This window comes from Pseudoliparis swirei, chromosome 1 (assembly GCF_029220125.1).
Source record: "Pseudoliparis swirei isolate HS2019 ecotype Mariana Trench chromosome 1, NWPU_hadal_v1, whole genome shotgun sequence".
NCBI lineage: Eukaryota > Metazoa > Chordata > Actinopteri > Perciformes > Liparidae > Pseudoliparis > Pseudoliparis swirei.
The window spans coordinates 7,049,213-7,065,786 of record NC_079388.1 but is presented as its reverse complement, the minus strand read 5'-3'; the positions used below and the strand labels follow the sequence as shown (position 1 = coordinate 7,065,786).

At 44.4% G+C, this 16,574-nt stretch overlaps 1 protein-coding gene across 2 annotated transcripts in view; it reads left to right on the top strand.

Annotated features, from left to right (window-relative positions):
- The first annotated feature begins 4,219 nt into the window (after positions 1-4,219).
- LOC130198936 (dolichyl-diphosphooligosaccharide--protein glycosyltransferase subunit STT3B) overlaps positions 4,220-16,574 on the top strand; it is a 66,066-nt gene continuing 53,711 nt past the window's right edge. For both annotated transcript variants that reach the window (XR_008834031.1, XM_056426028.1), the window contains exon 1: positions 4,220-4,708. Coding sequence is in view for 1 of the 2 variants with exons in the window: in XM_056426028.1 (XP_056282003.1) it covers positions 4,449-4,708 (260 nt within the window). In the remaining variant the exon portion in view is untranslated. The remainder of the gene's footprint in view (positions 4,709-16,574) is intronic.

Below are 16,574 nucleotides of genomic sequence, written 5' to 3'. Positions count from 1 at the left end.
ATTTTTTGTCATCGTCTTCGTGATTAAAAGCTTGATTGATCAAAACGACACGAAGCCGGGACTGTAAAATTATTTGAAATTAGGATTTGGGGTTAGATAAGGACGCAGGGATCTGACCTTCTCTCCAAAACAGTCAGACTTTTGTTGTTCATTTCTTATTTAAATTGTCAAATAATTGAAGCATTCTTTGACAGGATTATGGCGTTCACTGCTTTGTTCCCTTCCTAGAGATGAAAGTGTTTTTCTGTAATCAAATAAAGACAATAAAATGAAAAGAAATGTTCAATGGAAAGTGTTGTGGTCTCTGCAGCTCACATAGACGGGGAGGACTTACTTTTTATGTGCTTTTGAAGATTGACAGATGAGTGCAATGAATGCAATCGCTTCCTGAGCAGCCTTATATATTGAGCAAAAGCTCTGTGATCTCCGGGATGATGGATCACACCATACTCTGTTTTTAAAAATCACTGATCCGCCCATAACATGACATGATCAGGATTAACAGTTCTATCACACAAGGTGAGACCCAGGCCCGCCCCCCATGTCAGCACACCCTCCATTAAAGTCTAGATTAAGATGTTGTGCACTTGTGGAACATCATCCACGTGTGTTGGGTCTGAGTAGGTCATGTTCCTGTGAACTGGCTCTGAGGGTGCTCAGTGTGAAACAGCGTGTCACCGATGAGGCAACACACATGTCCTCTATGCAAAGACCCCACGTCCTAGAAGTGTTTGAGCTGATGAGTTCATTGACTATATACCTCATCACTAAGTCTTGCACATTTTATTTTATTCAAAACAATGTACACTGACGCAGCTGCACTATGCCTGTATACACTTCCACGTCCAGTATGCTGCAAACAAAGGTACGGCATGGAAAACCAATTAGTGAACAAAAATAAAGATCTCAAGAAAAACTTTCTTGTCAAAGAAACACCCTAAACCTGACAACATTGTTTTCCTATTTAAATAAGAAATTATTTATGCAGCACATGATTTTGACCTTGATATTTTTTGTAATGCTGTCCTGCTTCATGTTGATCATCACGCATTAAAATTGACCATCTAACTCTTTGTTGGCTACAGGTAACTAAATACTTCATAACATGTATTATTCTGAAAGTGTTCTCATTTCTGTGAATGATTGCGGTGCAGATGTGTGTGTGTGTGTGTGTGTGTGTGTGTGTGTGTGTGTGTGTGTGTGTGTGTGCGTGTGTGTGTGTACAGTGGCGGTCCCCGAGCTCCGGCTAATTGTTCCGTTACACTGGATCACACAGACTGACTCTGTGGAGTCTTTAAAGCCACCAGCCGACATCCTGTTTCTGCCATGCTCCGTGATCAAATGCACAGAATGGGCTTCTCCCCTGTGGGGCTGTGCCCTGTAGATGATGCACACGGTAATTAGAGAGCCGCCATGCCATGCGAATGAAAGGACCACAGCAACAACAACAACAACACCAAACAGAACACTTTTATGTGCATAGTTTGCGAGACAGGAAAGCGTGCTGGGAGAAAGGCTCCAATCTCCACTAACGTCCTTGAATAGAGAGAAAAAAGATAAAAACATAGATCTATTCACAATGTTGCCCTTGTGCCACCGCTGTTTTGGGGGCAAGAATGTCAGGAATGTGAGAACATGGTGTGGCCACTTCTCAGACCCCATCCACGCTGCAGCCTGAACGACACATCGCACCCCATCGCTTCCATCTTCATGCGCGATACGCTCCAGAGAGTGAATCCACTTTGCTTTCATCAGCCTAATCACGGGAGGATTCTTTGCTTTGTCCCACATGCGGCTTGCATAACCGCATGCAAAAGTGACTGAGGGAGTTTCATGCATTTAAAAAAAAGGAATTACTGGAGCCAGCCAGGGAACGCTACATGACACCGTCTGTAGCTGATTCAGGATTTTGCTCGCTTCATCGTCGGTTGAGGGCCAAACAAACAAAAACAAAAGGGTCCAAAAGAAAAGTGTCATAGTGATTGTAATCTTCTGGACCAATCGTGGCATCCCTTTCTCTCTCTTGTCTCCCTCTAACTAAAGCAGAGGTAGACGACGGAGGTGCAGAGAGTGTTTCATGCCAGGTATCTTTAAAGCTTTTTCCCATCTTCTTTTCTTCTCGCACGGTTGGCCTATGGCAAAGTGAAGAAGTGTAGACACCTAAGAATGCCAAGGAGGAACTCGTGGAGTCTCTAATGTTAGCGAACAGACAAAAAAACATGAAATAAAACAGAGAAGAAAGACAAATACTACCTCTGGAGACGGAGGAAGAGCAAAGCGACCCTGCCTGGCAACAGCACCCATTTTGGCTGGCTTTCATGGGCTTGGCCTTTTGACAACAGATGCGATTGAAGCAATCTTCACAGCCTGCATTTCTATTGGTCTCAAAGGTCACCCGTTTAGAAAGTGGAGGTATGGAGGGGGGGGGGGGGAAGGCAAAGGGGTAGAGAGCTCAACATGGCATAAGCAACAGGCCTTGATGAATCATCGAGGAACTGTGTGCACATGTGTGTGCGTGCTGTTGTATAAAGATGTGTTCATCGGCATGCATGTGTGTGTGGGATGACACGTGTTGGCGTGCATTGTATCCTTGCACTGTTGCACGTGCGTGTACTCGTTGCGCATGGGTGTGCACGAATTCTCCTTGGCACTGCCTTTCAGCTGTAGCATGCAGGACGCCTGCGACTCCGAGCCCGTGGTCGCTGTGATCTCTTCGTGAAGTTAAAAAGAAGAAAATTAACCTGCATGTCTGCTTCTGCCGCTTCATCCATTCTGATGACCCCCATCAATTTCCATAATCGCCCTTTTAATCTCCTTTATTATCGGTCTTCCATCTCCATCCCCCCCCCCTCTCTCTCCAGCGCAGTATTCTCATCTCTCTCTCTTATCTCCTCCTCGTCTCTTCATATAGCCTCAACGCACAGCTCAACTAAGCCGGCTCAAACTTGAGTCCAATTCTTCCCCATGAATATTTCATTTGCATTTTTCTTCTTCTTTTATTGTGATCTTATGTGGGACAGGGATATCTGTAAACACTGCCGATGCAAAGTAAGAATGGGGAATTGGGCCAATTTGGGAAGTTCTCAAACTTAAAAAATTCTCAAATCAAATGTATCAAAAATAATGAGCAACTTTCATGACGTCAAACAGACACTCTAGTTATTGCTTAAGTGTGCAACATCTGTTTAAACATCCTCATTTATTACCGATTGGTCTATTGAGATCAGAAGCAAAATAAAAACCACAATAAATTCTTCATTTTAATTCATAATTGTTGAGCTCAGTGATACATTCTCCTGTCCTTGCACTATGCCCCAAGGGCAGAAGCTGTGCAGTTGGATGGGATAAAGAATAGCACATGTTAAAGGAGATAAAAAGACAGTGTTGGTCCACTCTGTAGAACAAAGTTGTTTATACCTGTGATATTACACAGGAGCGATGGTGTTGGACTATTGTTTTTCTCCTTTTGTGACCGAATCGCCTCTCAGATAAATCAATAACACTTTGTCTCATTTTTTATGAAATAGTGCAAGCAAAAAAGTAATGTATACTATTAATCAAAAACTTGAGCATTTATTTTAAATGTAAAAAGAAAAAAGATGTCTTATTTCAATATATCTATTTTCAAGGCTTTGGGGAAAGTTGTGAAAGTACATCCTGAGTTTGAGAGAATGATGAATGCTGGATTCTCGTCTTAGCTGGGGGACATAATAATGATGAGACACATCAATCTTTATTACCTCTCCACCAGTCCAGAACATCCAACTGCAACAGAAATATTGCACTCACAGTGATCATTTATCTTCTCACACCTGCCTATAACTTTAAGCTGCAAGGAAACAAATTCCCTTTGAGCTCTTTGGACTGCGTCTGCATGATATTTTCCTTTGTTTTTCTCTATGAAAAGTCACTCACGCCAACTTTAAGCCAGTATTAACGGTTGTATTTATAGCGGGCAATAAAATGACTCAATCTTCATACATAACGGGATAATCCTCATTTCAATCAGTGGCAACCAAAATGTCGTGTGTCTCCATTGGTGGACTCATCTTTCTATCTTTAAAATGCTGCGCTCTGATTGGCTGATAGACGTAAACACCCGCCCTCTCGTACCTGTCGATCTGTGAGAGGCCGCCAGAGCTGTCTCACGCCCCGCCCCTCGCGTCGCCCCGCCCCTTTCCACCGGCGTTGAATGGTGTGGCGAATTGACTGTTGCAGGCTATGTGGCGCATGAGTATGCGTTTCGGGATGTAACGGCGGTCTCGCGGAGTACCGACGCTGAATTCAAATATATATATTATATATATAAACACGGGGGGACCCGGAAGAAAACTGAAGGAGAGCGTGCACTAATCTGAGGGAGTTTACGACAGCACGGCTTGGAGGGAGACACGGTAGCGTGGCAGGAGGGGGAGAACTAGAAAATCCAACCGACACCGCACGCAGAAATGGCGGAGCACCACGCAGCCGGCGACGGCAAGCACAAAGCAGCCACCAATGCCGGGGGCTCGGCGCACGGGAACAGCCGACCCGGCGTCGCGGGTGGCGGAGGGGGCAAAGTAGGCCTGTCTGGTGGACTGACACAGCCGGCCGGGTGGCAGTCTCTCCTCTCCATCAGCATTCTGGTCCTGGCCTGTCTCGCCGGATTCAGCGCCAGACTTTTCGCGGTGATCCGGTTCGAGAGCATCATCCACGAGTTTGATCCATGGTAAGCTAACTTGGCTAACGTGCGTCAGGTCCGCTTCATTCCCTGGTTGCAGTCGCGCGCGCTGACAGGGAAAGAGAAGAAGTGGCTTGTTCCGGATAACTTCAATGGGTCATTTAATAAATAATGTATGTTCGCTAACGATAACGTTATTTTACTCTTTTTAAAAAGTCAGCAGTGAGTGTTTTGAACGCCCCTTTTGACGCCACAACTAACTAACGCTAGTTAACGTTAGAGTTGTTCTTCCCTTAACGACCAACTGTCGTTTTTCTTTATTCTTTTCTTTCCCGGAAGTCGTTGGGACTGACTCTTTGCATATGAGGCCGGTGGCCCGGCGGAGGAGTCCGTGGCATGTGGATGAACCGGGTGACGCGCAGCTAGACGGTCCGGTTTGACCGCTCTCTCGTGTTGCTTTACAACAGTGTACCGGTAATAGCTGCAGCTGCGGGTACAACTTTGGTTTAGGTTGCGGGAGAACCGCGTGGCAGACATCATGGCGCGGTGTGTCCGCGGCCAGCGCGTGCGTTTCTTAAATGTTGTATGCATCGAGAACTCAATTCGGTGTGCAGCGGATGAAGTTGAAATGGACGTTGAATGGAGGATCATCGCTAGAGCGGGGGGGTGTGTGTGTGTGTGGCGTTATTTACTGCTGTAATATACTATATAAAGTAATTTGTCGAGTGAGTTGTTCATACCCGGACAATCGTTTTTCTCCTTTTTTCTTGCTCATTTGTTTCCTAACGCAACCCGGAAATCAACTGACCCGGTGTGTGGTGTCCGTCATCACAATGCGGGATTACTACTCCGCTTCGGAACCGGCTCACAAGTGTCCTCCGGCCGGTTGCAGAGCGTCCTCCCCGCTCCGTGGCGCTCAACCGGGCGGGCAGCACGACTGATGCATTATTTTAGAAATGTTCAAGGACAGGTGCTCCATCTGGTTCAGGGTGAAACTTGCCTCTTCAATTATGCTGATGACCTGATTGTATTGTACGGCAGAGGCTCGGGGCTGAGAGAGAGAGAGAGGTCCGCGCGGTTCGGGGAGATCTCGGTGCTTTCGAGCCTATCACCGGGAGCGTTTTGTCTCAGCATGAGGCTAAAAAGTGCCACCCAGTCTCCACCATTAAAACAGCTATTTGCCAACACGTCATGGAAAAGAAAGCAAAGACGCCTCTTTGAGGAGTTGACTGTTCTCCAAAAAACTGTTTTTGGATGGAACTTTCTGTTGCAGGTTTAAATGTGCAAAACGGTGATTTCAGCCCACAAAGTATTGCTTTCAACAATATTTAGAAGCGCGGATCACTCGAAGCAGCGTTGCAGACTGCAAATAATCATTATTGTATATGGTGAAAACATCTATCAAAACAAATTTACACCAGAAGCATATCTGTGGTTGGCCATTCATGAATCTTGCAACGTACACCCCCTCTAGTCATCTTTTGACGGCATGTGTACTCCTGCCTTTCAGCTTGTTGCCAAGTTCGAACCATTGACATTCATTGACACAACTCTTCAGTGTTCATGGTATCTGTAACTCCAGAGCTGTTGTCCACATTAACACACAAACCTGACCCCTGTTAGTACCCTTTATGTCAAGAATACTAAATGGACATTGTGCAAAGATTTATTCTGATATTTACCATTGACTCTCAAAAGTGAGATCGGTCTCTCTCTAAAAAAAAAAAAGCATGTTTTTATGATTGAGGCATCCCGTATTATAAATTCCTCTTTTTTTGTGACGGTGATAAAAGAAAATGTGTATTTTACAACTGCAGGCGTACAGGGTGCTGATTGAAAGTGGCCCGTCGGTCTCAGACACGCATGATTACTGCCGTTCATCTGGATGCTGTTATTGGTCTTTTTTCCCTCTGCACTGAGCCTCACATTATCTGCAGCTAACCATTATGTTAAATAAACTGGCAATTTGAAGATTGGATTTACATGCACCAAAATATCAAGCTCATTCTGAGCCCTGTTATCTGGCCCTGCTCACTTGGGTTTCCTAATATTTGTACATTTCTAGACAAACTTCAGTCTTCTCTATTCATGAAAGCAATTATTTTCTGAGGTTGTGCCCTGACTTATTTTACTTTCTTTAACCGACCACGATGTAATGCTCATCTTCTCAGGGCAACAGCTCAGTGGAGGTTTTTCTAAGAATATCGTAATAACCGCCAAATAAACTTTATAATGTTTGTGTGTGTGTGGGGGGGGGTACCATTTTAGGGACCACAGTTTTCCAAAGTGTTGCTGATGCTCCTGATTGTCCAGTTTACTAAGTTAGCAGGAGGATACGTGTAACGAGGCAGAAAGCTGTGATGGTGAGGCACATTCATGTGGAGGGGAGCTTTCCTTAAAGTCCATTTTTTTTGCACCTCACTTATGGGAGTTGGTTCTGACAATCGGCAGCGGGGTGGGGAGGCAGGCAGAGTCTCTGTGAAGCAAATGATGATCTGGATTCTTGGGTGTCGCAGCATCGGACATGTACTTTCTCAATTCACACACTGGCATCCTTACTCTCTGTTTCCGCCGGTCGACATCAGGTCTGCTGCCGCTCCGTGTGGCTGGATGTTAATTCAAGCTTTTGATGGATGCTCACAGAAGTTCACTTTAAGCCGAGTACGGTTTGCTTTGTTTGTTATACCCCTGTGAGTGAATTGAGTAATTACATACATTTTTCTTTACCATTGCAACATTTATTTGACAATACTAGTTTAGTTATTTTGCAGATTCAGATTATAAATACAACACAAAAATCAATCCCTCAATAAACTATGACGTGTCATTAGTATACTACCTAATTAGTAAGTACATAAAGTATTTAAAATGAGCTCCATCTTAAACAGTTGCAACATTAATGTGATAAACATATTATTGCAACTATTATAATCGAATGATGTAGGCCTACCGTGAACAATCTTTAAAATGTGGCATAATGAGTATACTTTTGGCTTCTATAAATATATTTCGATGCTAATACTTTTGCACTTTTACCCAAATAACATTCCGAATGCTGGACTTTTAGTCGTGACCGTTTTCTTTGCACTGTGCTTTAGTAAATTTAATCCGCAACATATTGGTTGTATAGATATGAATGCAATGACGTGGAGAAAAAAAAAAGTCCCCCACACAAAGCTTTTAAAAGTGTTTCAAGACACGGTGGGTTTGGTTGCTGGGGTTAAAAAAATCTGGATGTTACTGATCCAAAGATTGTCTGCGTGATACGATTTGGACGCAACTGCTGCCCAATGGCACTAGAATTGAGGCGTTTGGTGAGGTCGCTCGAGTGCCAAAATGCTTCCACTGCAAAATTACTTGTGCACAAACCTGCTAAATCCGTTTATCTGTTTTTTTTGTCGTGAGATTAGAGACAGGCTATCGATTTCAAAGTTGTTGAGGCACGTTGAAAAGGCTATGTTCCGTTTCAAGGTAGGAGACGGTTGGGATTGTAGTATTTGTGCCATCTGCTCCCGTAGCGTTTGCGTGCCATCTGTGCAGACTTCACCAGGTTAAGAGAAGATTCAGCCCGAGAGCCATCGGAAAACAGCCCAACATCGGAACACATTGCGTCGGTTCTGCTCTTTCTTTGTGCTCGTCCTGCCGCTGGCCCCGCGTGATCTTATTCACCTCGCCGCTCCGCTGGTGCAATACTTGGGTGCAGCAGAAAAGACAATTTTGACAACCGCTGTCGTCGTCTCTGTTGATAATATCCTCATCAACTGGCAGCTCGCCCCTCTGCCACCGCAGATGCAATATGATGCAGGCGCTCAGACCCTCTTTAATGGAGGCAGTTTGTCATGTCGGACAGAGAGCAAACATCCAGCAGCTTCTGATTGTTTATACCCAAACGGGACATCGGAAATGTCAGTCGCGTTGTGCAATCTTCTGCTTTCTCAAACGACATTTTGATATCGGTGAAAACCTCAAAAGGATGTTTTAATGTTTCTGACCCATTTAAAAAATAAAAAAGTTGTTGCTTCTCAAAGCTGCTGCTTCTCCACAAGGATTCTTCCCACCGCATCTTTTTTAGTTTGTTTTTAAAGCCAGAAAAATGATATGGAGTTGCAGCTATTGTGCGTTTGCTCTCTTCTTTCTCTTTCCCTCTCTTTCCTTCCGTCTGTCTCACACACAGCATGACGTCCACCTCAAAGTAGATTAGGCCGTACCCGAAGCAGCTGCTGGAACGGCAACATGTGAGCTCAAGCTCTAGTGTGGGGAAATGGAGAATACGTTGCAATTGATCTTCCTACCAGACACTTGGCTGGAGCTGTGACCCCCCCCCCTCCCCCGACTGACTCACTGTCCTGACTGTATGCAATATTCAGCGTGCAGGTGGCGTCCAGTTACCTGCAGCAGAAACGGGTTTGAGTGAGCGCTCGTTTCCTTGCACACGTATTTCAACACTCACACGGGAACGCTAAAGCACTCTGTATTATTGTGTGTGTGTACGCACACGATGGAGGCTATTAAACATGATTTCATACCGGATTTACTAGTTTGTTTTCATTTGTACAACGAAATTATCATTTAATTTGAATATCAGCCGATAAAATTCACGATAGCTGAACCGAGTCCCTTCCTCCTTTATTCATATCTTCTATTCTGAGATTAACGTGATTGTGAATAATGGGCAGAAACGATTTGTGCGTTCAGCTTTTCGTTTGTTTTCTTCGCAGGGCATTATCCGGCATAAAGGTGATGGAGTGCTTGAAGCTGACGCTCTAGTTTTCATCCCTCACTTTAGCCTGTCAGACAATTTGGTTTGGGCCATTCCGAAAGCGCTGGCAAGATTACCCCCTAAAAAGGGTCGTGCTTGTCAGCAGCCCGGAGGCCACGTGAGTCACGGGGGCCTTGATGGAGGATAATGGCACTGAGTTGCCCCATTTGTTAGCTTGATGAATTGCCCATGCGGCACGTCCAGAGCGATGTTCGTCTGCTCACCTGCATATTAAAAGCTTCACAGGGTGGCCGGAGCAAGTTTAAGTGTTTGTTTAATTTTACATTTAAATACTTGAGGTTGTTGGTGGGGTTCAGCTTAACCCGCTGTTTGCTGAAGCTACGGCACAATGTGGCCACGGTGTCTAGAAATTACGTCGAGCCGGTCCACCTTTTCTCAACCGTAGGCGTTGTGCTTCTGTTGGCAGCCGATCGCTAATGAGAATTTAGGTGCACTGTCCCCTGATGGCGTCGAGCATCGTGTTCCTGCTCCGCCCTTTATTGGAGGCTAAAGTGTGCCATCGTGGACTCTTTTAACTTTGAAGCATAGCAGCAGTGCAACACAGTCATAGGATTACACACACAAGCCTGGTGCTTACAGCTCTACAACGAGGATGTAGATGGCAGCGGTCGCAATACTGTACGTTCACTAACCAGCAGGACTCCAAAGTTTTAATTAAATAATTGTTTGGGTTTGAAGGTCAGTTTGCAGTAGACCTTGGAACACTTAAAATGAGTATTTTTCTCACAGCCGCTGGCAGCTGAAGTGGAACACAGGCGTTGTTTGCACAGGACTGAACTGCTGCTTTTAATTCATACAAGTGTTTGGAAATGTTACTTCGAGGTTGCATTGGTGCTGGATGAAAGGTTTTATTTTAAAAAAGAACGAGACTTGCTCAAATGAAGGCATTCAAGTTATTTAATATAGTTGCCATGTGGTTGAATTTAAGTGTGCTTTAGAAAACACACAGGTTATATAGAAGGCTGTATTGTTTTACTCATTTTGTAAAAAAACGAGCAGACATAGATAGATAGATAGATATATACTTTATTAATCCCCAAGGGGAAATTTGGCATGAAAGGGTCCGCCTCAGTACATGCTCTATCTAATATGGTGTCCTTGGCTGAAAGAATATTGAGAGCCTCTGGTCTAACACTGTATCCTCTCCTGGCGGTGGTCTTGGCGTTCCATGACCACACGGTCTGCAGAACCCATCCGGCTAGGGAAAAACGGAAGCAGCGGTGTAATTGACGGCACTTTTTTTTGTGGATAATGCTCTCTTGCACCGTCCCCCGTGTTTCTCCGATAGCGAGTCGCTCCAAGTCGGAAGTGAAAACGTGTGACGGGTCAGCAGTCGGCCGTGAATGAGTAATATCGGCCAGCGTTTACAGGGTGTCGTCTCTGTAGATTCATACTGTGCGTGTGTTTTTATTGTACGAGTGCCTGCTAAGGACTAAAAAAAATGAAAGACCAGTGTAGATGATGTTTGTTTCATTTGCACGAGAACATCCCGATATCTGCTCGTTGTGACGGTCTCGTGGCGTCGCCTGAAGGCCGGTTCCGGAGGATCACTGCTGGTCCAACAATCCTTCAATATTGGCTCAGCCCCTCGCTGTATTTTCCTTTTCTCCTTCCCGCCGGCTTTGAAGTGGTCCTGGATGTCCTCTGGATGTTGTGGGGTGGGAAGCGGCGGCACAGGGAACAGAGAGGATCTGTGCTTGCATCTCCTTTTACTGACGGGAGTCGGCGGGCAGCTCTGTGTGCGAGCGCACCTGCATACAGAGAGGAGAAGAAAGGGGAGCGAGAGACACAGCGGTGGGTTGGTAGGAGGTGGAGGGTGGGAGAAATGAATGCCTGTCAGGCATCCAATCTGAGGGAGGATTTGGTGGTTGGAGCCAGAGAGATTTCATTGTTCCGAAAAGTGCCTCATCAGTTTGTTTGTGTGTGTGTGTGTGTGTACATGTTCATGTGTAATATTTGTGCTTTGTTTGTTTTTCATGCAGGAGGATAGGGTTGGTTTTCTATTCGGTCTGCCTCAGACGTAGGTTAAATTGAATGTCTTTTGTCGTCTACTTACAGCAGAGCCCATTTAATACGATCAGCTGCTCAAAGCATCTCTAAAGCATTACTGAAGAGTTAAAATCGCTCATCTCAGCTTATTCTTGAGTAATTTTTCCCCTTTTCCATTTAAATCCTCCACCACTTCAGCAGTAACACCAGGCAGGTAGCTGAGAGCTGGCTTCATCAAATGAATTCCCAAAGCAGATGTTATTATGAAAGTCAGATAGTTTTAGCCACACGGTGCTGCTTTTGGTAACGATTTAGGCATTTGGGCTCTCGACGCGTTGATTATCTGCATGAATCCTGCTGAGAATTGCCTGCTTAATTCTGTGTGTGTCGATATGCCAATTGGCCAGTTCCCTGGTTAGATGATTGGCAAGCCATCAATTTGGCACCTCCTGAATGCCTTGTGTTCTGTTGTCATCTATGTACCGTTATGTCTTCATTGGGAGTTTTGTCTTCCCTTTCCTCGTTGCAAGGGAAGACTGTTGTAAGCCTATTGAATATTTTGCGAGTATGAGTCGGTTATATTGGTTTTCAAATTATTGGAATTCCGCACTGTTTCCGTTTCGGGCTTTTATCACTATGGAAATAAACTAAACCCATAACTAAAGGTGATCTCTCTTATGATGTTATTGCCCACCGGGTTCCCTCGCCGCTACCTTTATTCCCACTGCTCTGTTTTTTTCGATGTCCCAGTAGATCTTTGTTTGTTTGTTTTCCCAGAACCCAAGTGACTCATCCAAATGTCTAATTTTGTCTGACCAACGGTCTAAAATCCAAAGGCATTCAGTTTACTATAAGACAAAGAAACTTAACCGGTTGAATTACTCAAAAGTCCAGTCTACTACACTTTCAAAAGTCATCTGCAACAAGAGGGAAGTGTTAAATACAGTAAAAAAATAAGAGTGAAAAAAGGAACAAAGTTGAGTTACAAATTATTCTTGCGTTGGTCTGTTTTGTTGTTGTGCTGTTGCTAATACATTTTTTTTGTACTGCAGTTTTTAAGCGACTGTTAGATATGAATGCATTGATACAAATCTTCCTCAACCAGAATGCATCCAACATTTTGCTGCTAACTCTCAGGTGAATCTGAGATGTATCCCGTTGCGTGGGGTCGTTGTTGCAGCTGGGAAGTTCATTTGGCTCAACTGACGAGAGGTTAACGCCACGTTGCCACAGTGGTGTCGAGTGCACTTGTATCAAGATTTGTTTCATAAAAATCAGTATATGAGCACAGCATCTGAAACATCCCTATTGTCAGAATGCATCCTAATTATTTCTTTAATTTGCTGTGTTTTTGTTTTTTTGTTTTAAAGATGATTCCTAGGTGTAGCTTTACTGTGCCCAAAGAGGATCTCTTCATTTTTGTCAACACCCGGCCTGTTGTTTTTCTGGTGCAGATGTGGCCATTGTTCAGCTGTTGTGTTTGTGTTTTTTCTCATGGGCCCATTGAGACGGGATGACTCTATTGTTACAGCCGTGCCACGGGCCAGCCCACCTGCTGTGACATTACGGAGCGTTATAGTCTGGGGCCACAGCTTTGTTTTAGGTTTGTCAGAATAGCTGACGTCCAGGCGAGGACACAGCGGCACAGTGTTGCTTTTGTTGTCGGGCACAGACTAATGGAGGAGTGGTTGAGGAGTGGGTGGAGGAAGGCCCCGGGCAGAGAAAAATAAATGGTGGTGTCAAGTAGAACAGAATGACAGCTGCAATAGGTTGTCAATCTGTGAGTGGCTGAAAAATACGCGCCTGTCACGCGGCTGTCATATGATAGTGGGTCATCAAGAAGAGCAGCTGGCAGGTAGTTTGGATGAGCAGATATGAAACACGGTGGTGCAGAGTCGACGGCTCGATCCAATTTGAAGGTCAAAATGGCACCAGCCGTGTTGGGCCTCGAGGTTAACCACCTTTTGGTGAGGTTTGTTTTGATTGGTCAAAACATGTTTTGGATCAAACAACCAGTCTCTGGTCTGCTTTGAAGGAGTGGTCTCGGACCCCTATCTAGTTCATTGCTGATGTGAACACCAGAAGAACCAGTCACATTAACTGTACTATTTGCGTGTCATTGAATCGTTTAACCCTTGTGTCGCCTTCGGGTCAATTTGACCCGATTCAATGTTTCACCCTCCTGTCGCCTTCGGGTCAATTTGACCCGATTCAATGTTTCACCCTCCTGTTACCTTTATATTTACTAACATATTTTACCCTTGAGGTCAATATGACCCCAGCTATTAAAATTATTAGAATTAATATTGTTTTCCAAGTTTAAGTGTGAGGTACTTTATGTTTGTTTGTTGACTCCCGAAAGAACACCGACATTAAACATTGAATCGGGTCAAATTGACCCGAAGGCGACAGGAGGGTTAAATATTGAATCGGGTCAAAATGACCCGAAGGCAACACAAGGGTTAAGAACATGTTTGCTTTTCCTGTTTTAGTGACTGGAGAAGCAGTAGCCTATTTACACGTTTGCTACCACTGAATGTGATGCATTTATTGTTTATCAGACCACAAATGAGACGATAAACGACTTGCTAGCACAGTTAACTAGCTAGCTACTTTATTAATTAGCTAGCCGCTAAATGAGCATAATTTAACAACTCAAGTCTCCAACCTTGTCACAGCGAAGCACATCATAGGCATGGAGACCATCGTTGAGTGTTGCCAACCAAGTGTACAGATTTTAACTCGTACATAAGGACTTTCTCTCTTTGTTGCGGTCCTGGTGACCTCTGTAAAGGGATGATGGTTCTGGATCTTTCCATCGCAACGATGACATTTATGCAATACATTTCTCTCATGAGCATTTAATATTCGATGTATGCTGTTTAAAACTGTCCTTGTGAACTCGGTCACAGGCAATAATGTGGAAATAGTTATTTTGTCACGTTTTGACATTTGCTTATATTCATTCATGAGGCAAGACCACACATAAATCCCCGGCTCCTGGGGTGGCTTTTATTTCCGCTCAGCCCTTCAGGTCAGTGTCATCACTCTCACACCTGCCTCCCACCATCATCTCCATGTCAGTCAGAGGACACAATGTAACGCGAGTGCTGGCTGAGAACAGGTTTCTCTCATGGAAACTTCGGACATTGTTGGCAAGCAGCTGGGAGTGCTTTGAAAATAGCTTGACCTGGGCAACCCACAGCAGGTGTACACTTGCAGGTTGTTGGATAAAAAGTTTGTTTCTCAAAAATAAAATGGAGCCAAAAACAATCAAATACAAAATCCCACTTTTCTCCGATATTGATGACTGATGGTTTAAATAACTTTTTTACAAACTTGTTGCTGTTTCCGAGCATAAAAGCCCACCATCATGGGGTGAAGCGAGAGAATCCTTACCCATGCGCCTTTAAGTATTGTTGCACCATGACACCCCGCTTTACTTGTCCAGTATTCTGGAACGTGTGGAAAAACGCCAACATTTCAAGCAATATTTAGCATAGTTAAAACCGGCTAAAAATGCTACTTGGCAACCGGATGAAGTCGGTAATAAATGTCTTCCACTTGCAGTCGCATCTTGCAGCATTTGAGTCTGCAGAGACACGACTCTGCCTCCCCACTTTGTCTTTTATGATGCTTCTTCATGCTCCAGCCAAGTCTTCAGAACAGATTTGCTGAAATGAATAAATAAAATACAAAATCCTCCCCCTTGCGAACTCTCCTATTTAATGTGTCCTTGAGACATCGTGCACCACAGGAGTAGAAGAGACTTTCTTTCCAAATGCTAATGGTTGCCCCGAGTGTCACGCTCCCTCTCGTCAGCCGCGGCTCTTCAACATTTCCCGACCACAGGGATGGACTGACCCACTTGGTGTTGAGGCTTCCACCGATACCCTGTCATCCAGTTTCGTTGTTCAGTTTTGTCAAGCTGTTTTTGGCTCGGTGGGGGAAGATGCAAGGGCAATCATTCTTCGACTCTGTTATTGAGTCGCACCAGCAGATTGGCACACTTTCTCTCTCCTCCTCTGAGTCACCATATCGATGTCATAGTGATGCCAACATATCCCTAATATCTTCACTTGATTTGTCAGGAGAAAACAAGGTGAAGATGCACTCACTTTGCAGGTTGTCTACTTTAAAAATAAAAATGTCCTGTGTTTGGCGTCAGCATAGACTGCCGCGTTCATATGCATCTTGTCATACATTTTGAGTTGAGGATTTAGTAAATTTTTGGGCTAGTACTGATAGCTACTTTCATTGGATGGGAACAAAGTTGTCAACATGGGTGTTATTTTCAAATTCTAGCGTACCCTTGCTAATTTCCCAAGATCACCAACCTTAGCTTCAGGATTAGTTGTAATCTTTTTGTGTGGAGCCATGTTCCAACATGACCAGAGGCGTTTAAACTCCATGCGCTGTTCGTTATATTGTTCTCCGAAATGCCAGAGGGCGTACAAACCAAATGACCTGTGAGGAATCAAGAAGACAGCGAGTGTAACCCACCGATATGCCCATAGACTGTAGGTGCAACCGGCAAACAGCCATAAACCCACCCCCACAATGAAGAGGAGGGATTGTGACTTTCTGTAAACTTATTTTCCTGGACTACCTTATTGCCTGTTGTACAAGCCTTGTAAAGAAAGAAGACACATTTGCATGCGATTTATGAAGAAAAGTTGAATATCCTGTGAACAATTGGATTCACCACAGTGAGAATAAAACAAATCAAGAGTCCACCACCTGAAGCTTCTGAAGCTGAATCTTAAAGTCTGCTCATCCTCCTGAGGACCAGTTTCACGAAGGTCTTCTTGGTGCAACGTTTGAGTGGTTCCTCCCTTCTGCACCGACTGCTTCAGTGCAAACCAAAAGCTGCCGCTTTGTTGGAGGCCTCCAGAGCCTGTAATACGAGAAGATGTATGCTTTTTCGAGGGTACTCTTTTAAGAGTGCATTCCTTGTTAAGTAACGCGTAGCTCTTTTTGAAGATTCCTCTGTGTCCATTAAGCGTATAGCTGTAGGTAATTATCTGGATTGATCGCAACCTTTTGCTAAACTCCTCAGTATAATGACACCCCGGGCTTTGGATTTTAACGAGTTCTCAGCTCCATGTAAATGTTTTAGTTATAGATCTTCAATTTATTATTCAT